This window comes from Bacillus rossius, chromosome 3, assembly GCF_032445375.1.
Source record: "Bacillus rossius redtenbacheri isolate Brsri chromosome 3, Brsri_v3, whole genome shotgun sequence".
NCBI classification, from domain to species: Eukaryota; Metazoa; Arthropoda; class Insecta; order Phasmatodea; family Bacillidae; genus Bacillus; species Bacillus rossius.
Genome location: NC_086332.1, coordinates 67,278,473 through 67,297,477, shown reverse-complemented (window position 1 = coordinate 67,297,477; position 19,005 = coordinate 67,278,473). Strand labels below are relative to the sequence as shown.

The window sequence follows — 19,005 nt, the reverse complement described above, 5'->3', positions numbered from 1 at the left end:
AATACATTTTTAAGTATTTTATTCTTGATCTGCAAAGACTATGTACAAGATATAATCATTAATTAATTTTCTGGCTAGTTTTTTTGTAGGTACTCGCTAATTACCCTTAAAAACATTTTTAGGTAGTCAAATTAAAGAATTTTTGTAAGTAAAAATAATCCTTTTACAATTTCTGTATTTTGTATTATTTTGACAATTTTTGTCTGTTTTACAGTCACACTTGAAATGAATATTAACGCAAATATATTAAATTCATAAAAAAACTTTCTCTCTCTCTCTCTCTCTCTCCCCCAGAATTTCTCATTACGAATCTGTCGATATTTTTTTTTTTAAATTTACAAATGTCAATATTAATATTACTTTTATTACCATGATACATTTTAGTCTAAAATATTCCAAATAAATATATATATAATATAAAACATACTAAAAAAAATCAATACAACAGGATGTTAGTCTATATATTTATATATATCAAAAAAAAATAATTTGCCAAACGTACTTAAATCGATAAATATTTCTAATTATACTGTTAATGAATGCAAAATGTCTATGCATTTCTAAGGCAGTTTTTCAATGAAAAGTTTCACACAGTTTGGTCTGTGTCAACATCGCAATTTTAAACACCTCATTTAATTTTGTTCCATGAAATATTTTTGAGGGTTTTTTTAGTTCCTAGCTTTATGTTTCATTCATTTAAATGATGTGTTATAAGTAAGCATAGACTACTTGAACATATTTAATCATATTTTAAACTTAAAAAATAATGACTACTAAAAAATATAATATGTTTAATTAAATGGTTATCACGGTTGCATCTTCCTTTATAATGATCTCATACAAGAGTTGACAATGGTGAATAAAAATGTAAAATATTTCATTTACTGATTCCTTAATATTAGTGTGTAACATGTTAGCTCACGGCATACGATACTTGGTAGGATAAATTTCCTGAATTAAACGGAAATGCGTAACGATAGTTTTGCAATCTGTGGTGGATGGCACGAACTAAAGTTCACAAATTCAAAAAGAAACTTTACAGTATTGCCTTTTTAATGAAATTTAAAAAGATAGGCAGTATTTTAATAAAGTTCCTGATCAGAAATTTGGTCCAAGGCCGGTATTTAGAATTGTTTTAAAGTCTTATTTGCTTTAACGGAGCTGTTTCGTTGTGTAGTTTAAAGATCGGTCTGCAAATGGAATGATTCAATAGTCGACGTAGCTGCTCCGATAGCGAGTTCTAGCGGCGGGTGCGGCAACTACGTGTGATTCGCTTCTATAAATGTAGTTGAAAACCCAATTTGTGTACATCCATCACACTCGGCATTATTTAAAAGAGTTCTGCGTTTAACTATATGTTCAATTTTTGTATAAGTGTATTCGCAACATGATAACACATCAATTCGCTCATTGCAGAGATTAGATGTGGCCTATCTTGGCAAGTACTGAAAGACTCGATCACACTATTTGGGAAACTCTCAAAGTAACCTATTCAATACTGACCGAACACGTTGAGGCGATAGTTGATAGAGGCCACCACCAGCCCATGATTGATTAGTTGTCCTGGTGAGATGTTTCCTGACCCAGTCACAAACGCCCCTCCGTGGATGTAAACCATGACGGGCAGAAGAGAGACGTCACTTCTGCTAGTGGGGAGCTGAAAAAAACGTTGTTTGCCATCTGATGACATGCCATCGCAAGGTTAGCTGTGTTTCATAAAACACATCAAAAGCAAAATTGTTATTGCCTTTTTTCGATTAAAGGTGGGTTTACAATTGAAATATTACAAATTTTAAGCTTATCCTGTAAGCCGACTAGCAAATGGTTAAGTAATATCCAGATTATGATTTACTTAGTGGTCGTTAATTCCAGCCAATAAAAACAGGTTGGAAGAGAGTCATGTTATTTAAGTTGAATTTTTTATTCATAGGTATCGTCTTCATTTTGAAATGTATTCTGGTTTGAAATCGTTGCCGTTTGATGATTTGTTTGACTTTAAATTTTTATCCATGTTGAAAAGGTTATGTATCTCTTTGAAATACCAGGCACAACACTAAAATTAAACCTAAAAATTGCCAAATTTCAGCAGGTAACTTAGAATCCGTACACAATTAATAATCTAAGATATTTAACTTCAATATATTGTTAATACTAGTTCATGGTATGCTAGTATAATCTATACCAAGCTACTTTAAAATGGCATTACAGTAAGAAAATATTTTAATAATTTATCATTACCGGTACATAATTATATACTCATACTAGCTGCCCGACCCGGCTTCGCACGGCTATACTAATGGAAAAAAATAAAGCCACATCTCCCATTTACAGTAATGGTAAATAAAAAAAATTCAGTGAAAATTTATTACAATGCTGTATAATGTACCGGAGAGAAAATGAATAGCACCGATGGTTTCCCGACTCGTGCACGCAACGTACAACTGATGTACCCGTACTTCGCTACGGCAGTCTACATGCAGATCACTCTTGCGCCGCTCATTATACATGCCCCTCCTTGAGGGTACGCCACTGCCGCGCGATGCCCGTTGCCATGGAGACGCAGAAGGCATAAATAATGCAAAATCCTGTTCTCATGCAGACAAAGTACCCACTGTTGCCTGGTTTTAACCACCCATGGGATCTAATTTTCTGAAAATGTCATCCTGCGTAACATAAGGAACATTACTGTGAAGTTTCAAGTCTGTAAAATATATATACTTGAAAAAAAAGGGCAATTTTTGATATTTAAAGTACTTGCAAAATTTCAACGGTGATGAGGACTGCACTAACAATGAAATAGCCGTTGCCATAGAGACGAATGAAGCATCAACAAAGCAACAGCCGTTGCCATGGTGATTTCCTACCAAAAACTGGAAATAAAAAAAAATTTAGGGGTGGACTACCCCTAACATTTAGGGGGATGAAAAATAGATGTTGGCCGATTCTCATAGATACCGGATAAGCACAAAAAATTTCATCAAAATCGGTCAAGCCGTTTCGGAGGAGTATGGCAACGAAAACTGTGACACGAGAATTTTATATATTTGATAATAGGAAAATTAACGTAAAACAAATCAGTATAATCAATGTCAAAAATCTTTAAACAAAATAAATATTCCAAATAGAGCTTTTTTAATGTCTCGTGTAATATTTTTCTAATTATAATATTATTTATTAACATAATGTTAGTAATTCCATATTTCTTACACATTTCGTACTTTCCCAATGAAACATTATTTTGCACCAACAACACTTTCTACTGACTTCAAATTGGTGCTTCCCTTAGTTATTTAGGAAAAAATATAAAATATAACCATCTCTTTTAAGTCTTAAGTCAAACATATGATTCGCACACGGCCCGTCCAAATTCCTACACGACAATCATAAACCATTTCATTAGTAAACATAGAGTTATAAGTTAAGTACACGAGCGATTATAAATTCTTAATTGTTAATTTCCAATCGTAAACCAACCTCTTAAGTTCTCTTTGTTTATTATCGTATACTTTTCAAAAATTTTATAAATTAAGTACGTATACATAATGATCACAGTCTTTCGCAATCATTGCCTGGAGTTTCTTGGCTTCTGGATCTAGTCACGCCAAAGGCGAAGATTTCAGCGACGTTTCGGTACCTTGCAGTCGCCATCTTCAGGGTTACTGTTACCTTCTCAGGTTCTTGGAAAATTTTCCTGCCTTCGAATGCTCTCGCCTGGCTGCAGCGTTGGGCCAATCAGAAAACACTGCCCTCTCGGGTGAGAGTATTTAAAGGCAATATAATTTTCAAGAACTTCAGTAAGTAACTGCTACCCTGAAGAAGGCCCCTGCAAGGTCGACAGAAAATTTCTTGAAAGCTTTGCTTTGACGCGGCTAGAGCTCAGAAAGAAGTCAATCAAATTCACTCAATTGATTTCATCGCTTCAAAAACTGGAAAATATAATTGTTTGTCGAACACCCTAATGTTTTCACCAGAGGAGGAGGTGAAAATGGCCTCCACATCAAGGAAATACCTGACTGAAAGAGGATCTTGAAGACAGCTCTAGTATCACACTCAGTGACGTCGGATTGATCCACTTGAGAGTGCGTGGAAGTATGAAACTTCAGAGTTTTCTTCAGTTAAGTAAGGTACAAACTTTTTCGAAGTTTTGAATATATTAAAGAGAACTACATGCCCACTTCCTGAGACACGTGTTTGAATAATATTCCTTAATGCTAATCATTCATTATTTACATAATGGTGGTTCACGTTCCAGTGACAAGACGATTTCGGCTCTCTGTCACAGTATATGGTTATTTGATTTGAAAATCTTGTATCAGTAGGAACGTATAAGTAAAGTGCTCTTAAGGAATAAACAAAGATAAACAATAGCTACCTTTGGCGTGAAGACGTTCACGAACAGGCAGTCTTCAGATCCGCCCTTAACCTGGTGGCATATTGACCGGAAATTGGTCGCATCTCTCACCCCGGACCATGATTCTGGGTCTTTTGGTGCCTGGAAAAAAATTATTTTTCTATGAGTAATCATTTCATCAGTGTTGGGTCAAGAAGCAGAATTTTACTTTTAAGTTTTTTATATATAAAAGAAACATGTCAAAAAATCTACTTAATAGTAAGTAAAAAAGTGAAATGTAATTTGAAAGTCATTACTTTATGCATTGATTAATATAAACTAAAAAGTCTCCTTGTAGTAAAAATACACGCTAAACAATTGACGAAAAACTAAGAATTAAATTATTATAACGTGACTTCAACATCGAAGGAAAACAAAAATATTCTAAATTTATAGGTGAGGATCTAGGACCGAGTTAAATTGCACCAATGGTAACCCTGACATCAGGATTTAATTAAATCAGCAGGTACGTGCTTCTTACCCTCGTCACAGGTTTAAGCAGGGTATTTCAGTTATTTTAAGAAAGTCACTTATTATTATAAAAATTTTTACAAAAATATGAAAAAAACACTTTTATTTACAGTCTTTGACATCAAAAGAACCAACGACTTGGGTCAGTGCATCTGCTTTAATTGGAAATGAGTAGCAGAATTTGCACCGGATTTCAGGCCTCGTGAGAGGTACGACGTCACGATACAAAATTGCTATGGCATAAAAACTGTTGATAACCATTAGTCGTCCTCCTTGAGTCGAAGAGTGGTCGCCCAGGGAGCGGTTGTCTCAGTCCTGGACGAGAACTCACCGCAAATCGGAGGTTCCCCACCGGCGGCCTGGCGTAAGGGATGCCGAGGAACCTGTAGTACTTGGTGCCGTCTGCAGTCTCGGTGGAACCCCCCCGGAGAGTGCCCTGGGGCAGCTTCACCGTCGGCGAGTCATCGTACAACTGCGTGACACAAGATATCAACTGTATGCACTTATAAACATCATCACTGTTCATTCATGACAGGTGACAATACTGTATTACTTCTAATTTAAAGACTGAAGGTAAAGGCGTCCTGTTGGATCTTACATTTTGTGGTAACGCTCAGATAGTGAGCTCCCAACGTTGGAGGTAGGAATTGGGTGAGTGAGTGTGTGGGCAAAACCTTTCACATGTTAGTAGGTCCGCCTAGTCAGAGATTATTTGTATCGCCTCTAAGCCCCTAACATGGCATGGCGTGGAAATAAAGAACAAGTTATAATATAATTCCCTTGAGTGCTTTCAGGTATCAGTACCGGAAGTTTCATGCCTAAAAATTATTCTTAAAACACACGTGTTAGCCTTTTCCACTCTTCTTAAAATACACTTTAAAAACGAAATATGGAACCGAACTACTCATCCTCCCTCAGCGTGGTTTTTAATGGTGTTGTCGTAAACAGACACCGCTCTTATGTCTTAAACAGTTTTTAAATAGCGTGTATTTTTTTAGCAGCTCTGGAAATCGTATGTGCCCCCAATTAGGTGGATTCCTTAATAATTTAAGTTTAAATAAGAGCGATCTCCACTCCTTTTCACATCTGGCTAGCAGAAATTTTTTTTGTACTTAATTAGATTTAACACTTGTGTTTCGATTATGAGTTGTTAAAATCTTTCTTTAATGACACTTGATGCCGCAATTATGACACTTTTGCGATTCTTCCTAGCAAGATCCTTTCAAGCTATTAAAAAAAATAACTTCTAAAATAAGCCTGTATACAGCTATGGTTTTTGTAGGTAGATTTCGAAGAAATTCTAAATATTTTAGCTGTTGCTATGGTGCGACTTTCGTAAAAGTTTTATATAGTGTTTCGTTTTATAGTCCATCAACCCTAAAGCCAACTTCCACTCAGAAGTTTATTTATATATATATATAAACTTCCACTCAGAAGTTTATTTATATATATATATATATATATACACACACATATATAATATAGTATATATATACTTACAGTCTTAGGAACAAGATAACTGCCGTAATTTTTACAAATCACTTTCAAACTGATACATAAAATATAATCATTGAAATTTTCCGTCTTGTTCGTTAATGGGCAATATCCAACAAAGGGATACAAATAGGATTATATTTTTGGAAACACAGAATAATCGACATAACTCCCATAATATAATGAAAATCACAACCGTTTGGACGTGTTATAACTCTTGGGGGTAGTAAAAAAAATATTTTCTAGATACAATTGTGATTCGAACAACCATAACTGCAAAGGATGGAAAAAAACAAGGGTTGGAGGACAAAGAAATCATAACTCCCTTAGTAGGCACACAATCGAATCCTTCAAATTATTTGTAAATTGTATAAATTTTATCTAAAACATTTATCTAAAACTATTTTCGATAAAACGAGCCATTGCAGAAACAGGATTAAAAAAACAGTGTTATAAGTTAATTTAAAAAAAAAAAATTCTTTTTTGGCACAGCCTAACAGGTGTAAATAGATTTTAAACGACCTATTTTTTGGAAATATTTTGGACACTTCCATAAACATAACATTCTATATGTTTGTCTATATTCAAAAAAGATCGATCTAACATTTTCTCATAATCCATGCGGCGAAAATATTTTGAATGTATTTAACTTAATGCATCACATTGAATGTCTTAACGAATTTCATAATATGCCTAGTAAGATAGTCTTGCAATTACTTTTGATCTTCAATCACTATTTTTCATTCCTTGCAGTAAAACGTAGTCGTATAAATTGTTTCGGACAAAGGTTTAAAATATTATTAAGATAGTTATTAATAAATTCCTCTGAATTTGATACTAACAAAGTTTAATTTTTTTTATTTCAACCCATGTTTTTATGATAATACTTCATTATTCATCAAAAATTATTTCATCCAAATGTTTGAGATAAAGTTTAGGCGTTTTACAAAACGTTTTAATGGAAATAAAATGTATTAAATAAGTAATAGCATTTAGTTTTTCTACCTACTCTTGTTTATTTCCATCCTTGTAGTTATAGTTTGTTTTATCAAAAAATTTTTCAAAAAAAAGTTTTAATGATAAATTATACAATTTTCAAACAATTTGAACGCATTTGTTAGCGTACCTACTGAGGGAGTAATGATTTTTGTTTAAGTTTACCCCCCTTTTTTTCACCCTTTGCTGCAATGATTCGTCTAATAAAAAATTGTTTAAGACAAAAGTTCTAGATAAAAATTATAAGATGATGTGCCTCGAAGGGAGTTATTTATTATACCCGTTGCAGTAATGGTTGGTCGTGTAAAAAATTATTCTGACGAAAGTTGTAGATAATAATTTAAGGTTTTACAGTAAAACAGAATGAATTCAGCAGTTGTCATGGTACAAAATTATGAATTTTTGAAATTCTATCCCTTTATTTTTTTAACTCCCTGAAAAAAAATGGTTTGACTTATCAAAAATTGTTTCAGATAAAAGTTTCAGAAAATTTTATAAGATATACAAACAATTTGAACGGATTTGATAGTGTACCTACTGGAGAGTTGAGAATTTCTTTTTAATTCTACCATCTATTTTTCAACCCTTTGTCGCAATAGATTCTTCTAATCAAAATTTGTGTCAGACGAACGTTTTAGAAAAAAATTATAAGATTAATACACAATTTGTACGAATTTGATATTATGCCTACGGACAGAGCTATGATTTTTTTTCTTCCAACCCTTGGTTTTTTCAACCTCTTGCAGTTATAATTGGTAGTATAAAATACTTATTCAAACAAAGTTTCAGGCATTACTCACACGAGTTATAACGTTAAATGTGACATTTTCCATATTACGGGTGTTAAAACGATTTTAATTTTTTTTTTTTTTTTTTTTAACCTTCCCCATTTATTCCCCTTTGGTCAGATATTACCCATTAACGAACTCGACCGATATTTTCCACTACTAGATTTTATGTATCAGTTTAGAAGGGATTTGTTAAAATTGCGACATTTATCGTGTCCACAAAATTGTGGTGTGTATATATATACACATACATACATACATACATACATACATACATACATACATACATACATATAAACATTTGATTTGACGATGGTTTTGGTGTCCATGGATAATGTAACGAAAAAATATAAAAATTTATTCCGAAAGTCACACCATGGTAACGGCTACAATAAGTAGTATTTCTTTTAAATCTACCTAAAAATTCAAAAATTCACGTACACTATAAATCCATTCTAATTTAATGCAAAATCATACATTATTATCTACAATTTTCGTCTGTAATCAATTTTATGTGACCAATTATTCCTGCAAGAGGTGGGAAATCACAGGGGTTGAAGGATTTCAAAATTAATAACTCCCTTAGTAATTACACTTAAACCCATTCAAATTGCTTGCAAACTTTGTAAATATTATCTAAAAAGTTTATTTGAAGCAATTTTTGAAACAAATAACCATCGCTTCAAAGGGTGCATATTGTGGGGTTAAAATACAAACTATGTATTTAACTACCTTAATAATCAAACTTTCAAATACGTTCGGATTGTTTGTCAATTATATAATTACTATCTAAAATATTTGTCTGAAAAAATTTTAATAATACAAAAAAAAATTATTGCAAGGGTTAGAAAAAAATAATGTTTGAATAAGAAAAATAATAAAACTATTCTACCGTGTACGCTATAAAATCCATGCTTATTTTTGTTTTACTTTCTAAATATTGTTTAAAACTTTTGTTAAAATAAATATTTATTTAAACAAACATTACTTCAACGGGTGGAAATAATAAGGTTTGAAAGTATAATATCAAATACATAATAATTGATTGTATAATTTCTAAACTTTATCTAATGACTGATAACATATTTGATGGAACGAATTATTAAAGTAAAATCAAGGGTTGAAATTTTAACGAAAATTAAATGCTTCTTAGTATCAAATCCGTTCAATTTATTTTAAATTATTTTATTATTATATAAATCCTTGGTGCAAAGCAAATTTTTATTCGACCACGTTATTAATGCAAGGCATAATATGTCATTTGTTCTAAGCTATTTAACGCCGGATGCATTGAGTTAAAATAATTTATAATATTTTCCCTGCACGTAAAATGAGAAAAAGTTAATCGATCAGTAGTATATAACAGTATTTCCTGCGCCAGGCTTCAGGCTGTGGTGAGTGGTGCCGACCAAACTCTGACATCACGTCCATCTCTGACGTCACGGCGGCCATCTTGGATGACCTTGACCTTTGACCTTGACCCCGGCGACCATCTTGGTTCCACCATATTGGATCCATCATCTTGGATCCCCCATATTTCAATCGAGTACCCCACTGACTCATGATGAAATTTTCGTCACGGCCTCCATATTGATTTTTGTTCTGTTCTACTGGAGGCAGCCATCTTGGATACCGTCGACTTTGTTTCTGCTGTTTGTTCCTAGAGAGCACTAGCGTCACTCTGTCTCATCACATAAGGTCGATGTTCCATTACCTACCATTACTTTAATGGTCCTTATCGACATATTAAATTTAATTTTTTATGCAAAATACATTGGAAGCGTTGTGATTCGAACCATCGCAGCTCTGACCTCTATGTTGGAAAACATATACCTTTATCCGCACGGCCATCGATATATTTACCAGGCTGAGAATTAAATGAGGTATATATAAAAATAACATGCATATTCGTACTTACAATTTTTTTAAATTTTAAGTAATAATAGCATCACTTGTTTGAGAAAGAACCGCCAACTTGTATTAAGATGTAACTGTTGCAATTTCCGTTACGGCCACCATCATGAAAATCTTTATTTACTATCCGATTTTAATAAAAAAAGTTCATAATTAAATTAAAAAATAACTTATTAATATACTGATTGATTAGATCGATTTCCGTCCTTGGTTCGAAACCGGTAAGAGCAAAAATAAAAAACAACATATCCTTCCTCCACCGAAGCCACCTAAAGACTGACCTCCCACCACCAATATCAATATATCGTCAGCTGGTATGACGTCATATCCGCCATCTTGACTTCGTCTGCTGGAGGCCACCATCTTGTTTTCGTCTGCTAAAATGCGCTGACGCCATGTTAGTATAGTTTTTTGTTCACCATACCTTTGACCTCGACTGTTGGCAGTGAACTTTGACCTTAACCTTGAATTTTGACCTTGACCTTGAACTTCAACAATTAACTTTGACCTTGACCTTGAAATTTGAATTTGACTTAGAACTTTGTCCTTGACCTTGAAATTTGACCTTGACTTAGAACTTTGTCCTTCACCTTGAAATTCGACTTTGACCTTGACAACTATCTTATATCCGCCATTTTGTGTTCTGTACTCACTATCAGGGACGATCGTTAACATATATTACCTGCTAGAAGACATTGCCACCATTTATTTTTCATCTGCAAGAGGACTCTATATTGTCTGTGTGTACTTGTCTGATAGAGTGCACTACCATCATACTTGTTTTTATGTTTTACCCGCTAGAGTGCAGTAATCATTTATTATTACTGTGACACCTGCCATCTTATCATTTGGGTGCCATCTTGGTAATTTGTAATTATTTAGCTAGAAATTCGGGAACAATTCTTAAATTCATTAAATAAATTTGCAATTAATGGACTTATTGATTCGATCGAATCCTGTTCTTGGTTCGATCCCTGGTCGATACAAAAAAATAATTTTATGTTAAAAATAATAACTTCAATAAATCATGTTCAAAATTCTAAAAGAGGCTTGAAAATCCTATACTACCAGCCTCCAGTAAGCCATTATGACCACCATCTTGAAAATTTGTATTTATTGACCGAGAAATTCGGGAAAACATACCAAGATCCACCGAAAAATTCACTCATTATTTTACATATTGAATCGATGGATTCCTGTCCTCGGTTTGATTCTTGACCAGTGTCAAGTGTAACTAAATATTAAATAAATTTTATATTCTATTTTCCATTACCTTTCGAGGAGTTTATCAATCATTCACTCTACGAAAAACAACTCAAGACAATATAAGACAATGTTCGACGAATTAAATACGTTGCCGATAAGCCTAACATGAAAGTCAATTTTTTCGATACTTAGAATAACGTTCATGTACAAAGCCATACATACATATAGACCAAACGTCTTCGGACCACGAGACCGGGTCATAAACAATGTCAGACGTATAGACCAGTCATTTCCGAACCTCACGACCTTCTTCATCGACAGATAATTATATTCAATTAAACCAACGTAACATGTTTTACGCTTACAAGAGGACCAAGAATCCCATCAAAAAGGAAGTAAATTTTTGAAAGAACAATCAAAAATGCAGCACATTTTGGAAGCACAAACAACAAAAAGGCAGCACATTTTGGAAGCAAAATCAACAAAAAGGAAGCACCAGCAACAAAATGATAGCACATTTGGAAGCACTATCAAAAAGGCAGCACATTATGGAAGCACCATCAACAAAAAGGCAGCACATTTGGGAAGCACCATCAACAAAAAGGCAGCACATTTTGGAAGCACAATGAAAAAGGCAGCACGTTTTGGAAGCACAAACAAAAAAGCAGCACATTTCATACATACATATCAGTGTTTCGTTTCGAAACAAATGTTTGACATCCTCTCGGCCATCGCAACTGAGATTGTAAGTGTGATTGTTATGTGCGTGCTTTTTTATTCTTCCGCAAAAGAGCGAAGAGAGAGTACGGACAAATAGGCCTACTAATTGAACTCGACGGAGAAATTTGTTTTAATATATTTTAATTGGTAAATTACGAAATGAAATTACTAGAATGGTTTCTAACTGCAGCAAAATTAAAATATGACTTCCTTACAATTTTTTGTAATAAAAAAAACTGCTCTCTTTTCCACCAAATAAAATACCTGTAAGCTTGTTCAAGTGTCTCAAAACATGATTAACATAGGGATTGGAATTGTCGGTGCAATACAGCCAACGACTTATTACTAAAGGCCTAAAAAATTTGTGGATTCATTTCTCGATAGGCTAGAATCCAAATACGTTAGCCTTTTTTGCTTCAGTGATTGTGCCACAGTTTATCTGAAGGACTATGGGCCTTCGGAAAACCTCCAAAAATAAGTATATTATCACGAGCATCCCAGTTAACAGGTATCACGAGCCGTAGACAATGGGCAGATGTAATTTGTCTGAGTGCATAGAGAACTTCTATCCTAGAAGTCATTTCAATCAAGAATGTTTCCGGTCTCTACTTATTTACTGCTCTGACATGAAACGAATAAAAATACTACAGTGGAAAATATGGTCATAATACGGATTTTCTGGATATAGTAACTAATAAGAGAGCTAATTCTGGCCTCGAATTCAGTGAAGTGCACATTTTGTCTGACCACCTTCCTGTTCACCTTCAGTTAAACAATGCCGACACCAAATCACCCAAGAAAAAACTAAAGATTATAAAAAGATAAACTGGTTATATTTTTAAAAATTCCTAAAAAATGACCTGCCAAATGGAAATGAGACCAGCTTAACTACTACCGAGAGCATTAAAACTGCTGTCACAGCAAAGAAGATCCAGGAAGTAGCAAACCTGTGGTTTCCAGGAAAGGTAGTTTGCTCAGCGCATGGTAAACTGCCGGTATATACACACGAATTTGGTTTGATTGCTTACTAAACGAACCTATTTATTAATAATTATTTATTTATAGTCATGTCAACTGTAAATTGTATAAACGAAAAAAAAGGCAAGAAAAATATAACCATTATCTTATATTTTGATTATTTCGTTCAAACAACATTACCAAATAACAACAGTGAATTAATTAAAATATTATTTGTAACTAAATACACGTTATCCTTACTAATATTAGAAATGCAAATGTGTGTTTGTTGGTTTGTGCTTCTTTCGCGCAGCACTGGGGCAAAGGGTTGTCATGATTTTTTGCATAGATGTAGTTTATGGAACTGAGAGTGACATAGACTACCTTTATCCCCGAAAAATGCATGGTTCCTTTGGGATGGATCTAGACCGTAATTCTGTAATTACCTCTTCATGCTAAAATCGCTGAATGGAATTTTATATTGCACTGTTTAAGCTTTATTTGTATTTATGATGACGTAATATTGCATCGGTTGCTTGCAGTTCGGGTTGGAATTGTCGAAGAGTTAATATTTATACTCAATTTTGACTTTCACTTTATATCCACACTTCCATAAATCTCTTTGTTGTAAATTAATTTCTTAGTTATATGTCTGCCTTCAAAATATACTGTCGATGTTAAATAATGTTATTTTTCCTTACAACCACGAGAGCGAAGCCGTGGGTAAATAATCTGTGGATGAATATGTATATTATATTCGATAGAGTGTAAAAATAACTTTTGTAAAGATATTTATAAATCATATCAATAAAAATAAACGTAAAATGCAATATTTTGTTACATTGTTTCTATTGTTTATTAAACTCTAACGCTTGATATTCAACATTGCATGCTAGTGTAATAGTATATAGTTTTCTTCTTTAGTAGTTTTTAATAGAACAAACATCAATAATGGTCAAAGAGTATTGGTGATCAATTGGTAAAATTCCATATTTTTTTTGAACCACGGGAGTGAAGTCGCGGGTAACTAATGTAGTATGCAACCTTCAAGAACAGTGTTAAAGTTAAAATATGAAAGGCTATCGGGCGTCGGAAACAACTGAATGACGGGAGTTACGTCTGCAACAGGAGCGTTTGAGAGCTTCTACTTCTAGGACAGGGAAAACTTACAGACGGCTTTCGTCTACAGCTGGAGCTTCATTACTCTGTCTAAAGCCCGAGAAATCCCGGTTATTTCAGTTAGTAATAAATAAAGATTCTAGCATTTGTGGAATTTTATCGCATTCGTTAGAGTTGAACATTTCATTTACAGCATTGTAGCAAAAGGTTTTATCCCTTGATAAGATTTTTTTGGTTGAAAAAATTCCCCTAAAGTCTACACAGCTAAGGGTCAAGTGGAGGCCTTGAAAGCTAAAACTTAATTTTTTTTCCGATATTACGTATTTATTATATTTTGGGTACTTAATGAAAAACATACCATAGATCTTGATACATACTACTTGCTAGATTTTTCACTTAGTACCAGAATCAAGACTCTTTTTTTACCATTAATATTATCAATAGTTGGACTTTATTTGTACAAATTTTTCATTGTAGTCAAGTGCCTCAGGGTGACAAGAAACTTCTGATTTAAATATACTCCGAACAATTAATTTATACTTCTATCGGAGCCAGAGTATTGTCATGGTTGGGCTCGAACATTCGGTTCTACTGTTTCGGCAGTTACGTGTCTCTCAAAAATAATTTAATGAAATTAATTGCGTGTACCAACATATAATAAGTGATATTCCTGTGTTTAGCGATGTTTTGAAGCACCTGAATGAAAAAAAAAAATAATTCTATACAACGTTGGTTATGATCTGATTAAGGTTTTCAATGGTACTATTTAAATGATTATGGTATGTAAAATGTAACTACCAATCTGTACGGGAAAAATGTACAAGTAGGAATTTTTGTGGATGCATGACAAAGCCCTGAAGTAAAAGTTCCGAAGATGTCATTGAAACTTACCTCTTGGCCTCCAACCTTCGCCGACGTGGCAACAACACAAAAACAGATAACCGACCAAGTAGCCATTCTTCCAATGAATGAAAGCTCACTATCAGACTCTTCACCTTTATACGTTTAGTGGCACTGATAAAGCTTACACCAATTTACCCTTGATAAAATGATAGAAAATATATTGACCTGCTTGGAGTTAATTTGCTGCTAACTTTCAGGTTTCTTTGGTGATTGGAACTAAGTTCGTGACTTAATATTTTTTCTAATAATTTTAAAATTATAATGTCTGTATGTTCTATTACATTCTGTTTTTATTTAAGTTTTCGTAAGTGTTAGTAGATTAGTAGTTATTCTTAATATGAAATGAACAAAGCCCTCAAATATTCACGTCTCTCCTCTCCTTTTGACGGAATGGCTATGTAAACATTAAGAACTACGTTTTGTTTAGTAAATAGGGCGATATCCTTTAACCAAGTAAACCAAAATCATCCTTTTTTTACTACTTCAGTTGTAGACTTATAATTATATTTACAAAAAACTTGCATTTATATTAAAATTAAATATATGGGTTTGAACAAATGCACGCTGCACTCAGTGAATTTCGCAATTTTTTTCTTCTAAAATAAAACTTACTCACGTGAACGTAAGTGGTGAAATTTAATAAAACGATATCTAACATCACTTTGATTACATTAGTATATATATTTTTTTGTTTTATAGTAAAACTATATGTACGCCCTTTCTACCCCTTTAGGGAATAAATTTAAAAAGTGTTTACAAAGAGTTAGTGGATTTAATATGTTTATAAATCATATCGAATACTTTAACTCTCACTGGTTTAGGTTCGGCAAAAAGAATTTTATAGTAAAAGAAAACCGACTACCTTCTCACCCATTTTGAGGTTAAATATCAAAACATGATAAAACCCTCTATGAACTTTATTACTTGGGTTATTCTTGCTCAGTTTATTATCGCTGGCTTGAATATTTTCGGAGATATGATCTATAAACATAAATAAAACGTATATATTTTTCACATTCTTTGCATTCGAATTGCAAAACCTTTTAATAACACGATATGCTACTGATTATGAATGTTATTCTACCTCAGTCTCTTATAGCCTACTATTTATGTGACACTTACACCTTTTTCCCAATCTTTGTAGTCTAATTATGAAAAATGGATAAAAAAATACCCTATGTAATTCATTATTTAAATTTATCTTCCTCAGTTTCTTACCTTCCGCTTGATTTGCTTCAGAGATTTAATTTTTTACTACACTACTTGTACTACGATGAAGTTACTATATCAAAACCAAAAGCACTTGCAATCCATAATAGTTGTCTCTTTACTCTTACTGTTACTTCTCCAGCATTCGATAACACATTGTCAAATTGTGTAGCGGTGCATTGTATTCTCCACAATTACTAGTTACTCCATGGGTTTTAGCGGTAGTCTTTCAGTGTAGCTATAATTACTTTTACCTTAGTACATAGTTTTCGAGGGATTTAAAACTTCTCCATTACCTAACACATATTGGTCTGTACAGTGGAATTGTATGCCTTTAAGAAGTCTACAAATATGTTGTGGGCCTATAAGTTGATATTCATAGTAGTTTTCGAAAATATGCAACTACCTAAAAAATTTGTCCGATTTGGACCATTTTTTTACTGAAGCTAACCTAGATGTCATCTAGGATTTCTCAACGTAGGAAGGTGATACGCCTTAGGATTAATTTGAAGATGACCTTTTTCGCCTTCTGTGAGAGTTATCCTCCTTGTAGGTATTAGTCAGCTTAATTAACCTTATTAAAAACAGGCATGATGGGAGAGTCCTTCCACTAACAAGGTTTTTTTTTCGTATATACAAAGAGGATATGCTATGGAGTCGGGTGTGCAGTGCTTCACTGCCAAATTTGAGAACCTCAAGCCAGTTAGAAGTTCACCCCTGGTTATTCATATTATTATTTATTTTAATCTACATTCACTTTTGTTGGGTCTCCTATGAAAGGGTTCAGCAATGTTGTGTGTTTCACTTGCTGTAGGATCCCATCACCCCTGAAATTTAGCAGTGCCTGTGAATACTTCCTTATTGCTCCTGTGTGTTATTTGTGTTGGTAAGAACTCGATGGAATAAGAGAGGTTTGATCACGTGTAGGTTCCCCTCCGCCTTCGCCTGGTATAAAGACACTGCAGCCAGTAACATGGGAGTATATTGCAGTGTGCTGCTAGTTAAGTCTTGTTTAAAATAATGATATGCTTGTTTAAAAGTACATATAAACGTTAGCACAAGAACGAGTGCCTACCCACCAAAAATATATGTTTCATACTTAATGAATAACCAAAATTTAGCTTACTGTTTTACTGAATATCAGTATTCATTAGTTAAGAATTATATCCAAACTATTTCTATAGAAAAACCAAACTAATATTCTGTAACATTATTTACACATAATAAACCACCATTAACAAAATATTACTGCTTTCTAACATTAGGTTTTTTTAAATTTAAATCCTGAATGTTGGTCCTAAAGTTGTATGTTATTCTGAAGAACACTCGGTTTGTTTGCCTAGTAGTTTGCCCGATAAAAGAGTCAAGCATATACTAAACCACAAAACATTTTTCGATACAATGACATATTTCGAATTATTATAGCAAATTTGCAAGCTGTTACAGAGGAAATATATCCCCTCTAATTTAAGGACTTCTATAGGCATGAAAATCAATTGTTTACTTATATTATTTTGTGTCTTTTTAACTGATGTGTTCACTTAAAAATGCCTAAACGATCTTTGAAAAAAAAACGCTTATTATTATGTCGGTAAGATCGAAAAATATTATTCAAATTCCATCATTTCATCAGTATGATTTTGTATTTAAATATAATTTCTAAAAAACACATTTTACCAAAAATAAAAATACCGAGCAAAGCTTGGTCATGCAGGTACTATATTACCTATATTAGCACTGCCAGGTCCGCAACTAGGGGGGCAAGCGGGGCATACGCCCCGGGCGCAGAGCTGTGGGGGCGCCGAAATCGCCGGCTTGCATTGTAATTCCTACTACAACTGGAAGTGGGTTCATGCATGGAAGTTACAGTAGCACAGAAACTGTTACATGAAGGTATGGAAAATGCTTAAATAGCACCATTTTTCCGTGGGAGGACCCCGGCCCCCCCCCCCCCCCCCCCCCCGCTTTATTTGTGTGGTATGTGCAAAAAAAAGGGGGGGCGCATTAATCCATTCTTGCCCCGGGTGCCAGAGACTCTAGTTGCGGCCCTGAGCACTCCATCCATTTTTACCACTTTATTATGTAAAAATATATGTCCATGCTTTAAAACAATTACACCATAGTAAAAAACAAAATGAAATATTTTTAACATATATAGAGACTTAATAAGGTTTTTAATCTTTTTTCAGGTGTATAATCAATCTCATGTGATTAAAATAAAAATTTACACAAGTCCTGTATATTACTCTATGGCCTCACAAGGTGGGTACCTAATACATTTAAACGATTTTTTTTCTTAAGACAATCTTGGGCATTCAAACCCATTTTTCACCTTTCCTTCCCCACCTTATGGAGTATTCCGTTTGAGATGGCATAATATTTGCAACCTCCCGCCAGCACCTTCTGTCGAATGGTCTCTCATTCTTCATTAATTACGTGTATGAGCACTATCTGGTGTAGTAGAAGGAATTGCCGTCACCCGGCCTCTGTAGAAGGCCCGGGAAGTACCTGACGGGCGCTACGGGCGTCGCGGTGCTGCTGTTGTCCGGGGGGGGGGGGGGGTAAGGCTAGTGGGACACTAGGCCATTGGTGATGGGTCGTGGGTACGCTGCCTCCACGTGCCCCGCCAGGTACGCAGCTTGGAATCTACCCTGAAATTCCCTACTTGGCTGTGAGAACACTCGGCCGTGTGGAGGACGGAATGGTGTGGAATAATCGTAGACGACACAGTTTATATTAAATTGGCTTTTAATCCACGGAATTCTCCGGTGGTATGCATGGGTACACTGTACTCCCTATACACAAACACTACGCGGTGGCAGACCCGCTACAAAAGCT

At 34.1% G+C, this 19,005-nt stretch overlaps 1 protein-coding gene across 1 annotated transcript in view; it reads right to left on the bottom strand.

The window, feature by feature from the left end:
• LOC134531310 (esterase E4-like) overlaps positions 1–15,023 on the bottom strand; it is a 54,892-nt gene extending 39,869 nt beyond the window's left edge. Inside the window, exons 1-4 of the mRNA XM_063367004.1 lie at positions 14,947–15,023; positions 5,193–5,333; positions 4,373–4,492; positions 1,504–1,657 (exon numbers count right to left, since the gene is read on the bottom strand). Coding sequence (XP_063223074.1) covers positions 1,504–1,657; positions 4,373–4,492; positions 5,193–5,333; positions 14,947–15,012 — 481 coding nt within the window. The 5' untranslated portion in view covers positions 15,013–15,023. The remainder of the gene's footprint in view (positions 1–1,503; positions 1,658–4,372; positions 4,493–5,192; positions 5,334–14,946) is intronic.
• Positions 15,024–19,005: the final 3,982 nt, after the last annotated feature.